Raw genomic sequence first — 15,627 nt, 5'->3', positions numbered from 1 at the left:
GGATTGTCTATGCACCGCTGTAATGCTCTCCCAGCAGATATCAGGAAAATTAAAGTCACCCATGAGAATCAGGGCATGCGATCTAGTAGCTTCCGTGAGTTGCCGGAAGAAAGCCTCATCCACCTCATCCCCCTGGTCCGGTGGTCTATAGCAGACTCCCACCACTACATCACTCTTGTTGCACACACTTCTACGTGCTCTCCTGCGTATCATGGGGGATCTCACTAGCAGCTCCCATTGCTTAATACATGACTGGCGGGTGTTCAGCTGAGCATGGTGTAAGAACCAATGTAGAGCCGAGCCGAGTTACTGGGCAGCCCCTCGGTTTCCCCAGTGCAGAGCAGTCCCAAAGAGCAGGGACACCCGAGGGGTCAGAGTGGGGACAACTCCTCCTGATTTTGTGAGCTCCCTCACATGGCTTGCCAAGAGCAGCGCTAGCTCTTCTGTGCAAACCCCCACAATCACTTTCCAGGTGCCCAAAGGGGCTGATCTTTGAGGAAAAGCCGGGGTGCAGCCTCAAGGACTCACTGGGGTAGCCTGTGGGTCTCCCCACTCCAGCGAGACAGGGCCCCCTGATGCCCAAGGTTGAAGTTCCTAGTGGGCAGTGATTGGGGGAGGCGGGCCTGTCCCTGCCCCTCACCTCTGGACCCTGAGAGTATAAGGGGTGGGGTAGCCTCTAGCGCCTGTGGCGAGTCTGTTGGGGTTCTGCTGCAGTTCCCCCCCTCCCTTGACTTGGCCTCTGGCTCTGCTGCTCAGTGTGGGGGAGCTACCCCCAGTCACTTTTCAGCCAGTGCCCCCCAGGGCTGGACGCAGTGCGGGTGCTCAGGGTGACTGCCAGGAATGAGACCCTGGGCCGAGGTGCACAAGTTCGAGGGTTAGTTACTTACGCAGCTTCTATGAGCCTGCCTGTAAACAGAAAGCCGGCGTGGCGCGAGGCTGGGCGGGCGCAGGGGTGGCTTGCTGGGTGGCAGAGTTTCTCCCCCCAGGGATATGGCTCTCCTGTCATCCCGGCCCTTCCCTGTCCTTCCCACGGTGATTGATGAAGGTTTCCGCCATTAAGAGCCATTGCCAGGTATCCTGGCCCTTCCGAGTGGCTGGAAAATTGTCAAGAGCCCAGTAAATCCCCCGCCCTGCTGAATATTGAAAGCGCAGGATTAACAATCACTGTCACATGTCAGTGTCCTTGGTAACGCAGCCAGCCAGGGAGCTGTCAGCTCAGTGACAGCAGAAGGGCTCCTCTCTGTCTGCGCTGATACACCCCTAGCCCCGGCTCTCCTCCCTCCGGGCTCCACTGCCCAGCCCAGCCTTGCCCGGCTCTGCCTCTCCCCTCCCGGTCCCTCGGCTGGCTGGCTGGCTGGCTCACTCAGGCTGCTTTACTTCCCCTCGGCTCCCACTCCCCCGTTTTTCATTCAGCTCCCTGGTGTCAGATGCCCCTTTCCAGTGCACCAGCTGCAGGGGGCTTTACCCACCACTGAGGGGATTTCCAGCAGGGTTCCAGTTCTGCAGGGTCCCAGGCTTTCATGGGCAGGTGTCTCTGCCATGCTTCTGCTCTGCAAGCCGCAGAGGCACTGCATAATTGGTTAAATCCAGCAGGGGCACATATTCCCACCAGAGACTATTGGCAGGGAAGGTGGGCATCTGTCTGGCGTGGGCAGCCAGGCTCTGGCTCAGCAAGGCAGTCGGCTGGCGGTGCTCTGGCACTGCGGGATGGGGCTCCCTTGGGCAGTGCGGCATTCCATCGCACCCACATCCCCGGCGGAGCAGCCTGGCAGGCTCTGGGGGAGGGAGGGGCAAGGCCTCCATCCCTTGCGGGCTCTGGATTTACTCCCAAGTGGCCGTGCCTGCATACACAGGGCCCAGTGCTCTGCGGCTCTCGTGGGCAGCCCTGCTGATTTCTGGCCCTGTCTCTCCTCTCTGGGCCCAGCTGCCACACGCTCTTTCTGGCTCATTATGCATCTCTCCTTTGTCTCTAGGGGTGTCTCTCCCTCCTCTGCTGCTCCCTGGTTCCAGGGCCCATGCGCACGCCCACCCACCCCTGCCCACGCACCCCTCCACATTACCCCACGTTGCTGTTTCTTCTGTCAAACCAATTGTCACTCTTCAGCTGCTCTGGAACCTTCAGGCTCCAAGAGTCCATCTGCCTCTCCCCGCAAATTTCTCTCCCTCTGTCTCCTGAGCATCCTTCGGGGCCGGGCTCCCTTCCCTGGGGGTTTCCATTGCCAGTGTGTGCAAGAGGCGAAGGAAAGTCTCCTTCACAGGAGGCTGAGGGAAGCCGCTGTGCCGGTTCTGCCATCCAGCTCCTCCTCCCCGCACAGAGCAGCAGCCGCGAGGGTGCCCCAGTGCCCGGGACAGTCACGGCCTGCAGCACCCAGCTCAGTGCGTGGATAAGGAAAAGGTGGTTTCAGGGGCGAGTGGTGCATGTTTCACTGGAGAAGCGTTGTGCAGTTTGTTTGCCAAGAAGGCTTGGCTATTGGGCTGCAGTGAGAGAGACATAGAAAGACCCAAGATCTCTAGGAGCTTCCCCCTCCCCACCCATCCCTACCTGAGCACCGGTGCCACCGGCTCTCCTGCATCTTCCCACCCTCTGGGGTAAATTCATTTGACTGCTTCGGTATACAAATGACTGCCCCTATTAGAGCTCTTGCCTGAGCAAAAAGCAGCCACTATTCCCAGGGCAGGATCAAATATCTTCCTCCTGCCCCTGGCTTCCTGCTCCTTTACTCCCAGTTCCTGGTGGGGGTCTGAGAATGAGATCTCTTTCAGGTCCCAGCGGCCCTGCCCTGGCCCCCCAGATGCCAGCTGCTACCTGCTCCCATCTGCTCTCCTTCCCTCCCTGTGTCTTGCACTTTCCCCCTCTCTTCTTCCTCCTTCACAAAGCCCTGCCGCCGTGCTCTGGAAGCAGGGGGTCTCTGCAGATCGCTGCATGCCTGGTGGGCTGCATGATGAGTGGGGGTACCTGTGGCACCCCAGGTCTTGCCTGAGGGGCAGTCTGGAAGGGGGCTGGTCCCGTGGGTCTGGACTTGGATGTGGAGTGCTGCTGCGACGGTACGTCTCTGTGGGGAACCGAGCGGCAGCTTTCAGGGGGCTGTTAACCTGCCCTAGGGAGCGGGTGTGGCAGAAGTTTGGGCTGGAGGAGACCGAGGTGGAGCGCTGTCCGGGCCGGAGGGTGAGGTGGAATGAGTGGGTCTGGGCTGGGGAGAGCCGCCTGAGGGAGCACTACCTGGCAGTGATGCCTTTCTCTTTGCACACTCTGAACAGTGCGTTTCTCCATAAGCCAGGGACTGAGAAACCACGGAACCAAGTCCAGGGCTGGTGTAATCAGGCAAAACGCCACTGAAACCAATGGGTAGGCACCAGTTTTCACCAGGCTTGAATTTGGCCCAGTAAGAGGAACGATCTCCCTCTGGGTGTGTTCACAGGCGCGCGCCTGTGGCTATTGCACAATGATAGGAGTTGCTCCACTGCTCCCTCTTGTCTTGCCCGTGTGTCCTAGCTGCAGCTTTGCACCTTGCTCTCTCTCCTTTATCCCCCTTGGGGCGATTCTGTCCTGCAGAACGGTGCTTGGCCTCAAGACTGACACAGACGTTCCTTGGATCCCTGCATTCTGCATGGTCTAGATACTCCACACCCCGATGAACCTGCTGCTGGCCACCTGCCGCCGCTGGATGACCCTCAGCCTGTCGCGGATATAACCCTAACCCTAAAGCTTATGCTCAAATAAATTTGTTAGTCTCTAAGGTGCCACAAGTCCTCCTTTTCTTTTTCCTAACCCTAAAGTTACTCCTAGCACATGAGTGAGCACTAGCTAGCTCTGGCTGGTAAATAGACCCTGCCTTGTTCACTCCTGTTTGCCCACTAGCCCAAAGTCGCCCCCAGGCTCCCTGTTATGGGCTCCCTCTCTTCATACCCCCTGAGCAGAGCTGGGTGAAATATTTTTGGCACATAGGAAATTTGGTGAGAAATGCATTTTTCAGGACCCCTACACTGTCCATGAATTCAGAGTGAATTCGGCAAATGCCTTTGGCTGACAACTAAAATATCAAAAATCTGGAAGCGTTTTGCTTTAAAAAAAATTGAAATGAACCATTTTAAAATGTCTGGTTTGATTTGATATTTGAACATAAGAGTGGCCATACTGGGTCAGACCAAAGGTCCATGTAGTCCAGAATCCTGTCTTCCAACAGTGGCCAACGCCAGGTGCCCCAGAGGGAATGAACAGAACAGGGAATCATCAAGTGATCCATCCCCTGTTGCCATTCTCAGCTTCTGGCAAACAGAGGCTAGGGCTAGGTGTAACTGGAAATATTTCATGTTGACCCCCACGTATTTTCTTCTGTATTTTATTCCACCAAGACACCCAAAAGTCAGTTTGGCTCGAAACAAACCAGTTTTCCCCTGGGATTTTTTAGTTCAGCCACCAAACTGACAAATCAGGTATTTCTTCAGCTCTGCTCCTGAGCGCTGGTTTCTCAGCTCTGGCCTAGCATTAGCTTCTCTCCCTGGGAATTATAGCAGGGCCATGGAAATAGAAACTTTGATTCCTAATCCCTGGAGTGCCAGCAGACTCCGATATCTGAGAGCCAGGGACTCCAAAAGAATCCAAGCGGAAAGCCAACCCCACACCCGAGAGCAGATGCCTGGGCCACTCCATACCAAACTTCTGGCTTTGCAAAGTTGATCTTTTCAAGAGCAGAACTTTCTAGCACTGGTGCCCCACCCCTTTGAGAGCATTCGCTGGGCAATTCACCCCCTCTGGTCCCACAGCCTCCCGTAGCCCCAATCTGGGTAAAGAGGGCTCCTAGCACAAGGCAGCCAGAAGGAGCTGGGGCTAAGTGTGAGAAGCTGTTATGGAAAAGGACTCTAGACCTGTCCTCTGCCATCCTTCCCCAGCACATCGCCCCTGCCCAGGATTTCCGCTGCAGCACGTTCTTCCTTTCTTTCCCTGCTCGAAGATCACTGAGGTTTTGCACAGGCTGGGAGATAGCCCAGCTTGGGAACACCAGCCCCTGTTGCTTGACATCCACACAGCCTTGCTTGGAGCTGTGTTATTCAGGGGAAATCACACACAGAGACTCCTGCTGCAAGTCCCGCGGGGATTGGTGGGACCATTCTTCCCTTCCCTTCTCCATGCACTGAAATCTTCCAAGAGATCTGCTCCGTATGTGTTGGGCCAACACTTCCTGCACTAAGAATGGGGAGGAGGCAAGCACTGAACCAGGAGGAACTCTCAGCTGGAACAGATGGCAGCTGCAGCTGAGTGCTCACGCGGGCTGTGTGTTGGGGGGCTTTGCTCCTTGGGAAAGACATATGTGTTGAAGGTGCCAGCGGAGTGTAATTTGTCTGTTCGCTGGCTAAATATGGCCCTGTCTCCTCTCTGCCTTTTATCACATGCCCCACAGCAAGGAGCCCATTTCCCAGGAATAGTCGCTCAGGAGCAGTGACTTATTGCAGCTGAGAAAATGAACTTTGCTCAGGCTCTCCCGAGGCGGCCAGCATGTTCCTGGCTGCACCACAGGGGGGGCGCCAGGCCTTGGTGTCTTCCAGCAGCCAGAGCGGGGCCAGCCCCACCTCCTTGGAGCTGATATATGGGCTTAAAGTGCTGGGATACGGCTTTCTCCTGGCACTCACCAGCTAATGGAGTCGACTGACAGCATTTTATGGATCTGATACAAAGGCCATCAGTTTGCGTGACAGTTTTACTAGGTTGGGAGGGAGCTTTATAGTCCCACTTCCTTTTGCTTAATCTTTCTGTTTTCCCAGTCATTTGTCTCCCGCCTTCCAACACCTACGTGAGGTGGTTTGAGTGGCAGAGCAGCGTGGAGCACAGACCAGCAACCAGCTCCTCAGCCCTGCTCCACCACTGGGGCTCAGCCATGCCCTCTCGGGACGCCCTTTCCCCAGGGATCCAGCTCCCCAGCTGGCACAGTTCTCCTCCTTCCCGGGGCGAGGAGAGAGAGGAATTGGATGTCTAGTGTATAGTTCAGAGGATGTAATTGACTGTGAGCACCGAGGCTGTTTGTCCCCAGTGCCCTGGTGAGAGCCACAGGCAGCTGGGGAGAGCCTCTGGCGGTGAATACCTGGCCCTTGAGCTGGGTAAGGCAGGAGCTCCAGCACTGACCGGCTGTGAATCACGCTGCATTGCAGCTGCCCTCACTTGTGGTCAGTTTTCCTTGAGCACCTGTGAATGTGAGATAATGAACAGCAAGGGTGAGACCATGAGATGACAGGGCACTGCTGTAGGGAACCTCAGATCTCTGGGGACCGTATGGCCTGGGTCAGGCAGGGCACCCTGCAGGGAATCATAGGATCATAGAAGATTAGGGTTGGAAGAGACCTCAGGATGTTATGCAGATAAAACTAAACAGGATCGTTTCAGGGGACAAGACAATATGTCACGCTTATTATAACACAATTTGATTTATGACCAATAACTAATATCTAGTACCTGTGTATACACACACACACACACACACCCCACACACCCCAAATGTTCTGCAGCTGCTGTATAGTTACCAGTCCTGAATGTAGCTTGGGTTCGTGGTGTGGGTTCGTAGCTTGTGGCGGCTAACTGGCCAGGAAAGCCGGGCACAAGGAAGAGCTGGGTCTCTGTTGGGCATGCACCAATGCCCTTCCATGTTGGCAGCAGAATGTGACCCTCCAAAGTCTTCCATCGCATCCATCCTTTTTGTAGGCTTTAGTATGAATTCAGAGTCTATAGGTCCTGCTGTGTCAGGCTGCCTCTGGGTCCGGTGTGACTGATCACCCGTCAATTGCAGACATGTGTCTTTCAGCCTGGGACCTGGCTTTGAAGTTTCTTCAGTTGTACTTTTGTTCTTTTCTTTTGAGGGTGGACTCTTCTTGCTTTGTCAGGGCTGTTGTCTGCATCTTCAGCCGTTGGCGTTTACACTTTATTTCATCAGGACAGGCTGGGGCTGGAGGTTGATTCCATCATCCATCCATACCTCATTCCCACATCTAAACTACACTCATCAGATTACAGCAGGGTTTTGCAAAATGAAGGTTGCAGCAGGGTTTACAAAATGGAGTGAGCATTTTAAAATGGGAGTTTGGGACAAGCTGAAATGGAGTTTGAGTTACAATATGGACAGGTGTAAGGAATGACAAACAGTGTACAGAAGTTACAATATAGACAAGTATAATGAATGACAAACAGTGAGCAGAAGTTACAATGTTGAAACTGTGTAAGTTTCAGCGATTTAAGCAACAATTGGATTGAAAGTGAAACTCAATTAGCCAGTTATTGGGGTAACCGGTTTTATGAATGAATGTTGTTTCATTCAAAAAACTTTGCTTATGAAGTTATATTAATAAAGTGAACAATTAAAAACTATTTCATTGATCAGTTCTACAAGGAGGTCATCTAGTCCAGTGGTTCTCAAACTTGTGCACTGGCGACCCCTTTCACATAGCAAGCTGCTGAGTGCGACCCCCCCTTATAAATTAAAAACACTTTTTTATATATCTAACACCATTATAAATGCTGGAGGCAAAGCGGGGTTTGGAGTGGAGGCTGACAGCTCGCGACCCCCCATGTAATAACCTCATGACCCCCTGAGGGGTCCTGACCCCCAGTTTGAGAACCCCTAATCTAGTCCAACCCCCTGCTCAAAGCAGGACCAACCCCAACTAAATTATCCCAGCCAGGGCTCTGTCAAGCCTGACCATAAAAACCTCGAAGGATGGAGATTCCACCACCTCCCTAGAGAACCCATTCCAGTGCTTCACCACCCTCCGCGTGAAATAGTGTTTCCTGATATCCTACCTAGACCTCCCCCACTGCAACTTGAGACCATTGCTCCTTGTTCTATCATCTGCCACCACTGAGGACAGCCGAGCTCCATCCTCTTTGGAACCCCCCTTCAGGTAGTTGAAGGCGGCTATCAAATCTCTCCCCACCCCCCTTCTCTTCTGTCGACGAAATAAGCCCAGTTCCCTCAGCCTTTTCTCGTAAGTCATGTGCCTCAGCCCCCTGATCATTTTTGCTGCCCTCCGCTGGACTCTCTCCAATTTGTCCACATCCTTTCTGTAGTGAGGGTCCCAAAACTGGACGCAGTACTCCAGATGTGGCCTCACCAGTGCCGAATAGAGGGGAATAATCACTGCCCTCGATCTGCTGGCAATGCTCCTATTAGTGAAGCCCAATATGCTGTTAGCCTTCCTGGCAATAAGGGCACACTGCTTATATCCAGCTTCTCATCCACTGTAATCCCCAGATCCTTTTCTGCAGAACTGCTGCTTAACCAGTCGGTCCCCAGTCTGTAGCGGTACATGGGATTCTTCCGTCCTAAGTGCAGGACTCTGCACTTGTCCTTGTTAAACTTCATCAGATTTCTTTTGGCCCAATCCTCCAATTTATCTAGGTCACTCTGGACCCTATCCCTACCCTCCATAGTATCTACCTCTGCCTCCAGTTTAGTGTCATCCACGAATTTGCTGAAGGTGCAATCCATCCCATCCTCCAGATCATTAATGAAGATGTTGAACAAAACCGGCCCTAGGACCAACTTCTGGGGCACTCTGCTTGATACTGGCTGCCAACTAGACATGGAGCCATTGATCACTACCCTTTGAGCCTGACAATCTAGCCAGCTTTCTATCCACCTTATAGTCCATTCATCCAGCCCATACTTCTTTAACTTGCTGGCAAGTATATTGTGGGAGACTGTATCAAAAGCTTTGCTAAAGTCAAGGTATATCGCGTCCATCGCTTTCCCCATATCCACAGAGCCAGTTATCTCCTCACAGAAGACAATCAGGTTGGTCAGGCACGACTTGCCCTTGGTGAATCCATGTTGACTGTTCCCGATCACCTTCGTCTCCTCCGAGTGCTTCACAGTGGATTCCTTGGGGACCTGCTCCATGGTTTTCCAGGGACTGAGGTGAGGCTGACGGGTCTGTAGTTCCCCGGATTCTCCTTCTTCCCATTTTTAAAGAGGAGCATGATATTTGCCTCGTTCCAGTCATCCGGGACCTCCCCCCATCGCCACGAGTTTTTAAAGATAACGGCCAATGGCTCTGCAATCACATCCGCCAACTCCCTCAGCACCCTCGGCTGCATTAGATCCGGCCCCATGGACTTGTGCACATCCAGCTTTTCTAAATAGTCCTGAACCTGTTCTTTCACCACTGAGGGCTGCTCGTCTCCTCCCCATGCTGTGCTGCCCAGTGCAGCAGTCCGGGAGCTGACCTCTGTGAAGACAGAGGCAAAAAAAGCATTGAGTACTCCAGCTTTTTCCACATCATCTGTCCCTAGGTTGCCTCCCTCATTCAGTAAGGGTCCCACACTTTCCCTGACCTCCTTATTGCCAACATACCTGTAGAAGCCCTACTTGCTACCCTTCACATCTCTTGCTAGCTGCAACTCCAATTGTGCTTTGGCTTTCCTGATTACTCTACCCCTGCGTGCTTAAGCAATATTTTTATACTCCTCCCTAGTCATCTGTCCAAGCTTCCAATTCTTGTAAGCTTCCTTTTTGTGTTTAAGCTCACACGGCTGGAGCCATTGCTCACTGATGTGCATGGCTGTGGGTAATTCCCACAGACTAGTCACCCCGCAGAAGACCTGGGGGCTGGGCTATAAGACAGAAGGGAATTTGCAGCTTGAATTGTGCTCACCCTAAGGCTCTGTCTACACTGGAGTCAGGGGGGTGACCGTAGACGTACCCAAGTTAGCTCTGGTGCCAATAGCAGGGAAGCCGTGATAGCAGAGACAACAGCAGGGCTGCACACACTGGCCTTGGGGGTGTACTTGAGGGCTAGCTTCGCTGCTGCTGTTCCTGGAGATGGGGAGATCACAGCCAGGCTGGGGGTGTGTACCCATGCCGCAGTCACACCTCAGATTGTCATGTAGGCAGGATTCCTGCGGCCCCGTGGCTGCATAGGAGCTGCCTGCTTCACTGGAGCAGAGGGCAGTGTAAAAGCACAAAAGCCTCTTCCTCGGCCTCTGGCAATGGCTCACCACAGACCCAGCGCAGCTGGTCAGTCCCAGGCTTGTTGCTGGGGAGGGGGAAGGGAGTCCAGTCCCTGTTTGCAAGGTAAGAGACGGCCTGTTTGTAAATCACAAGCATGTGTCCACACAAACACCTCCGCTGACCCCACACTGGCTACCATATGGCAGGCACAAGCCATGTGATGGCAGCAGCCAGAGCCAGGGAAGGCTCCGTCATCAAAACCCTGTGAGTTTCCTGCATACGGCTCCCGAGGTCTCAGTCAGAGCAGCTGTTCCCTTTATCCTGTCTGATCAGCATGGCAGGGGAAGAGGGGCAGGCCTCAGTCGGGTTAGGGAAAAAATAGATATCCACTTCCGAAAGCCAAGATGCCACGTTCTCCCTCTGAGATCAGTGCTGCCAAACTGCACCCCCCAGGTCAGTGTGCAACCCAGCGAGATAGACCAGGGATCTCACGCTGGAGGGGAGAGTGGGTGTGATCCCAGTGAAATAGACCAGAACTCCGCGTTCACAAGGCAAAAGGTACGGTGATATCCCAGGGAAAGATACTGGGACTCAGTATACAAAGAGGCCAGGCTCTGTGGCATGAGCAACCGTGGGGATGTACAGCCTAGCCAGACTCCGTACCCACTGATACCCTGCATATCCTGCGAGGGGATCCCCCTTAGGGGCAGCTGGGTATGCCCAGTTCCCTGTCCCGGCCTGAGCCCAGCATGCCCAGTCTCTCCTGGATCCCTGTGAGGGTGGGTTTGGGTTACTCTCTTGCTGATTGGCAGTCAGGCTGACCAGTCCTCTACCTCTCCCACATTCCCCCCAGCCACAAAAGCCTCCTGTACAAGGCTGCAGGGCGTCTGCACAGGGCTCTGTTTCATGGCACACAACACGGGATCCCTGCATGGACCCCGGCATCCTCCTACCTCACCAGGCACCAATCTGGCTGCCTTTGGGGCCCTCTGTGCCCAGGAGGAAGAGCTCAGCACTTGCCCCATGGCCAGTAACAGCTATTAACATGCAGAGCCAGAGGGGAAAATGTTATACTTATAAGAAGTACACGGGATCTTTATAGGGGAGAAGGCAGCACGCCGCATTTATTGAGAATACAACAGTTAGCGTGTGCTTTTCAATCACACACCCCATGCACACAGTCCTGCCAGTCGATGTTTATAGTTACTAGTCTAGTGGACAGCCAGATTGGTCGCAAAGGGGAGCAGGGCTCTGTTGGTTGTGATCCGATGCTCCCAGAGCGTGGCAAGATGAACCCAAAGTCCCATGGCCAAGCACCCTCTTCTTATAGTCTTTTTTCTCTGTTGAAGTCTATGGATTTTGCTGTGTCATTTTGTGACCGGTTACTTCTTAATTCGTGTATCTTTTGATGTAAACATTCCAATACACCTCCGAGAGGGTCAAGCTGTCCTGGTTCCAATTTAATCAATTGTCCTGTCTTTAGGGGTGTCAGCCTTCACCTCAGGGTCGTCAATCTGCCCTTCCTTCATTATGGATGCATGTTGATGGTTCTCTGGTGTCCTTAAGTCTCTTCACTCCTTCTTCCTTGACCATCTGGCTATAACAATGGCCTTCACACCTTATCTTTTCCTGATGCAAACATTCCTCATTCACACAAACCGTCTTTTTACAGAGACCTTTGAGAATACAAACTGTGTCAGTTTATTTTGAGTGAAAGACATTGTAAATTAAGCCTTCCTCTAATCTCCTTAACATAGATCCTGTTATCATAGACAAGATCCTGTCTCTTACTTACTAAACCTTAAAACAAAGAAATGTATATTTAACTAGAGTGCCTAATTTGTAATACATATAGGAAACCGTAGTAGACATTATAACTTATCCTAAAACAAAAGGGTGACCTTAATCAGACATGAGGATTGTGCTGGTCTGTCCCTGCCTTAACATCAGTACAGACACTGGCAGTCTGTCAGAGGGTCATTCCTTTCTGCTATTCAAAAAGGGTGGCTGGCAGGATGAAATCAAATCATACATTAATTCTCATAGTACAATTATAAAATCCTGCTCCTACGGAGACTTCAAGCAGGCAGAGCACAGGAAAGCATCTGCTAGTGGACTCACTTGTCCTGTCACGCGTCTCCTTGCCCAGCGAAGGCGTTGGCAGAACGGGGTCAGCCCCAGGGGGGAGCATGGGACATTAGACCCGAGTGGGAGTTTTACCGAGTTCCTTTGGCACCCCAGGGATCCCAAAGGGCATCACAAAGCAGTGAGTTAAACACTCAGGGCAGGCAAGAGCTCAAGATGGAAGATCCTGATCCCCATGCATTAGCAGCTGCTTCACTGAGAGGGGGCGCTGGCCTGGACGCGGCTGTTCTCCCCTGCCGCCGGGATACCTCGTTACCCCGAGGCAGCCACCGAGGAGAGCGAGAAAGGACCTCGCTTCAATGTCTCGTCCCAAAGGCGGGGTATCCAACCGGGCAGCCCCCTGCCCCTCTGCTCCACTGCAGGGCCAGAGGGGAGCGCGATGCCAGCTGGCCTATTCGCTGCGAGGGGAAGGAGGATACTCATCTCCCCCATCCCGGGTTTCTGTGGCCAGCTATGAACGTGCTCGGGATGAATCTGAGCATACTTGGAAGGATCCTCAAGTTTCCCAAACTTCGGTGCCTTACCCTGGCCCCACAATGCAGGATTCTGTGGCCTAGACTGCATGGCTGGGCCGGGCAGCAGGGCCGCGTGCCAGTCTCTGACATTCAGGGGTCGAGCGAGTGGGGAGCACGGGCTCACTCCGGTCTCACCCGCTGTCTTCCCTGCCTCCTGCACAGGTACCTCCGGACCCTGTACCTCGGCCTCCAGAGCCGCTGGCAGTCAGAGCACAGACAGAGCCACTTCTACTGGAGGATGATGTTCGAGAGCGCGGACATCAGCATGCTGCGGCTGCTGGAGACCTTCCTGAAGAGCGCCCCCCAGCTGGTGCTGCAGCTGAGCATCATGGTGCAACAGAACAACATCGAGCCCCTGCAGGGTAAGGGACGCCCCCCGCCGACCCAGCCCCCATCCCGGCCCTCCATCTGCCTTCCTGCCCCCTCTCATCACCTGTCACTGCAGGGGACGTGCCACAAAATTAAAAGGTGGCAAATTCAAAACTGAGAGACAGAAAGGGTTTCTCACGCAAAGGGGGAGGAGACTGTGGAACTCTCTGCCACTGGGAGTTGTTGAGGCCAAGAATTTAGCAAGAGTCGAAAAGGGATTGGACACTTGTACGGATAACAAAAACAACCAGAGCTGTCAATAGTTAATGGTCAAATTCTGGAAGGGACATAAAACCTCCTGCTTTGGAGCTGAAGCCAGAGTCTCTAACTGAGGGACCGGGAGGAGACCTAATGTGGTGGCAGATTATCGCATATCTGCTCCTGCGGATTCTTACCCCTTCCCCTGCAGGATCTGATGTTGGGCCCTGGCACAGACAGGACTCTGGGCTAGAGGGAGCTGGTATCTGATCCAGCCTGGCCACACCCATGTTCCATCTTCTGTCTTCCCTTCCTCTTCCTCCCATCTCATACCATCCCCTCCTACTGTTCCTCTCCTTCCTCTCCCCTCCAACTCCCTGACTCATTCTGTGTCTCCGCAGGTCTCTCGGCCTCGGCCTCCCTGGTGTCCCTGGCGTGGATGATCGCCTCCTACCAGAAGGTGCTGCGGGACTCGCGTGAGGACAAGATGCCCATGTCCTACAAGGGGGCAGTGGTGCAGATCCTCTGGCACCTGTTCACCATCGCTGCCCGCGCCATTGCCTTCGCCCTCTTTGCCTCCGTGTTCCAGCTCTACTTTGGCATCTTCATCGTCACGCATTGGTGCATCATGACCTTCTGGATCATCCAGGGGGAGACGGACTTCTGCATGTCCAAGTGGGAGGAGATCATCTACAACATGGTCGTGGGCATCATCTACATCTTCTGCTGGTTCAACGTGAAGGAGGGCCGGAGCCGCTGCCGCATGGCCATCTACTACACCATTACGCTGGCGGAGAACGCGGCCCTCACCGGGCTCTGGTACATGTACTATGACCGCCAGGCCACCGCCGACTTCGACGCCTTAATCATCGTCTGCGTGGTCTCCTCCAGCTTCGCCCTGGGCATCTTCTTCATGTTCATCTACTACTGCCTCTTGCACCCCAACGGGCCAGTGTTCGGCCCCCAGACCAGCGGCTGCATTTTCAAAAAGGCGCCGGCCGCCTGCGTGGGACCCCCGGAGGACGTAATCACCAGCCCCCCACGCTCCTTGCCACGGACTACAGGGGGGGAGAGGGAAGGGGTGCCAGGGGACAGGGACAGCTGCGTGCCTGTTTTTCAGGTCAGGCCAAGCGTCCCCCCAACCCCTGTTGCCCGCGCCCCCCGGACAGAAGGGCCCGTCATCCGAATAGATCTGCCCAGGAAGAAGTACCCTGCCTGGGACGCCCATTTCATTGACAGGCGGCTCCGTAAGACGATCCTAGCGCTGGAGTATTCTTCTCCGGCTACCCCCCGCCTGCAGTACCGCAGCATGGGGGCCTCGCAGGAGGTGCTGGAGTATGAGACCACGGTGTAGGCCACCGCGGGAGCCTGTAACTGCCTAGCATGCCCCCCCACCCCCACCGTGGGGCTGACACAATGGTGCATTTCCAGAACCCAAGGGGGTCGCTGGTCAGAGCCCACTGGCCGCCAGCCAAGCCCAGCCTTCCGCTGCCCTGGAGAGTGGCTGTCCAGTATCTTCTTAGCATTTTGCCTTTGTGTTCATTCGCACTGATGGCCCCCCACCTCCCCGCTCTACCCCCCATCCCAGACGGGTTGGCGAGGTCAGCTGGTGCTACCCGCCCCGCTCTGCCTTGACGAGCTCCCCCTCTAGGCAATGCCATGGCAAAGTTTTCCTCCCTGTGCCCCAGTTGCATCCAGGCTGCCTCCCTGGCACCCCCACAGATGGGCCCAGAGGAGTCCATCCTCCCCTCCAGGCGGGAGTCTTGTTGGTGCTGAAATACCTCACCTGTACCTGAGCTCAAACAGCCTGGAGCCACCCCATGGTGTGGCCTCTAGCCACCGGCAAAGGGGCAGGGCACCTAGTGCAGGAGGGGTTGCACAGAGCCCGGCTGGAGAGGGTGGGGAGCAGCTTCCTTGTGGGTGTGAGGACTGGCCGGAGCTGGGGAGCAGGGTGTGTGAGGCGCCATGGAATGGGGGGGGGGGGAATCAGGGCAGGCTGAGCGCCCTGGGTACAGAAGTGCACCACAACCCCCAGTTACTCTGGGCACAGGGGGGCCCTGGGAAGTGGGGCTGAAGCATGCGGAGCTCTGGGGGAAAGGTGGGGCCCTGGTTGCTGGAACACACACTGGGTGCTGGGGCGTGCCGGGGGTGCTGGGGTAAGGTGGAGCATGGCAAGATCACAGGCGCAATCCTTTATCATTCCTGTGTGAAGTCTGTTCCCGCCATTCCCTGGGCCTTGGAATTAAGGGAATGATCTTGGGCCCCTTCCCCATTGTTCCCCCCACACACACACACCCCCCCTGAGATGCCTGCCACAGCTGTGCCAATCCATGGGGGCAGATGCACTTCGGCCTCTGAGCAAAGGGGACATAGGAAGGTTAATAATCCCCAGCGTCCCATGGGGTGAGCGTGGCGGGGGATTCTCCCTAGAGTGTTGGGGTCATGATGGAGAGAGCTCCTGGGATCCC

The 15,627-nt window shown here is 54.6% G+C and overlaps 1 protein-coding gene across 1 annotated transcript in view; it reads left to right on the top strand.

The window, feature by feature from the left end:
- Positions 1–15,024, top strand: part of XKR7 (XK related 7) — a 34,356-nt gene extending 19,332 nt beyond the window's left edge. The window contains exons 2-3 of the mRNA XM_074969532.1: positions 12,755–12,954; positions 13,561–15,024. Of these exons, the coding sequence (XP_074825633.1) occupies positions 12,755–12,954; positions 13,561–14,513 (1,153 nt within the window). The 3' untranslated portion in view covers positions 14,514–15,024. The remainder of the gene's footprint in view (positions 1–12,754; positions 12,955–13,560) is intronic.
- The last annotated feature ends 603 nt before the right edge of the window (positions 15,025–15,627 follow it).

Source organism: Natator depressus, chromosome 13 (assembly GCF_965152275.1).
Source record: "Natator depressus isolate rNatDep1 chromosome 13, rNatDep2.hap1, whole genome shotgun sequence".
Lineage (NCBI taxonomy): Eukaryota > Metazoa > Chordata > Testudines > Cheloniidae > Natator > Natator depressus.
The sequence above is the reverse complement of the archived record's forward strand: the minus strand, read 5'-3'. Positions and strand labels throughout refer to the sequence as shown.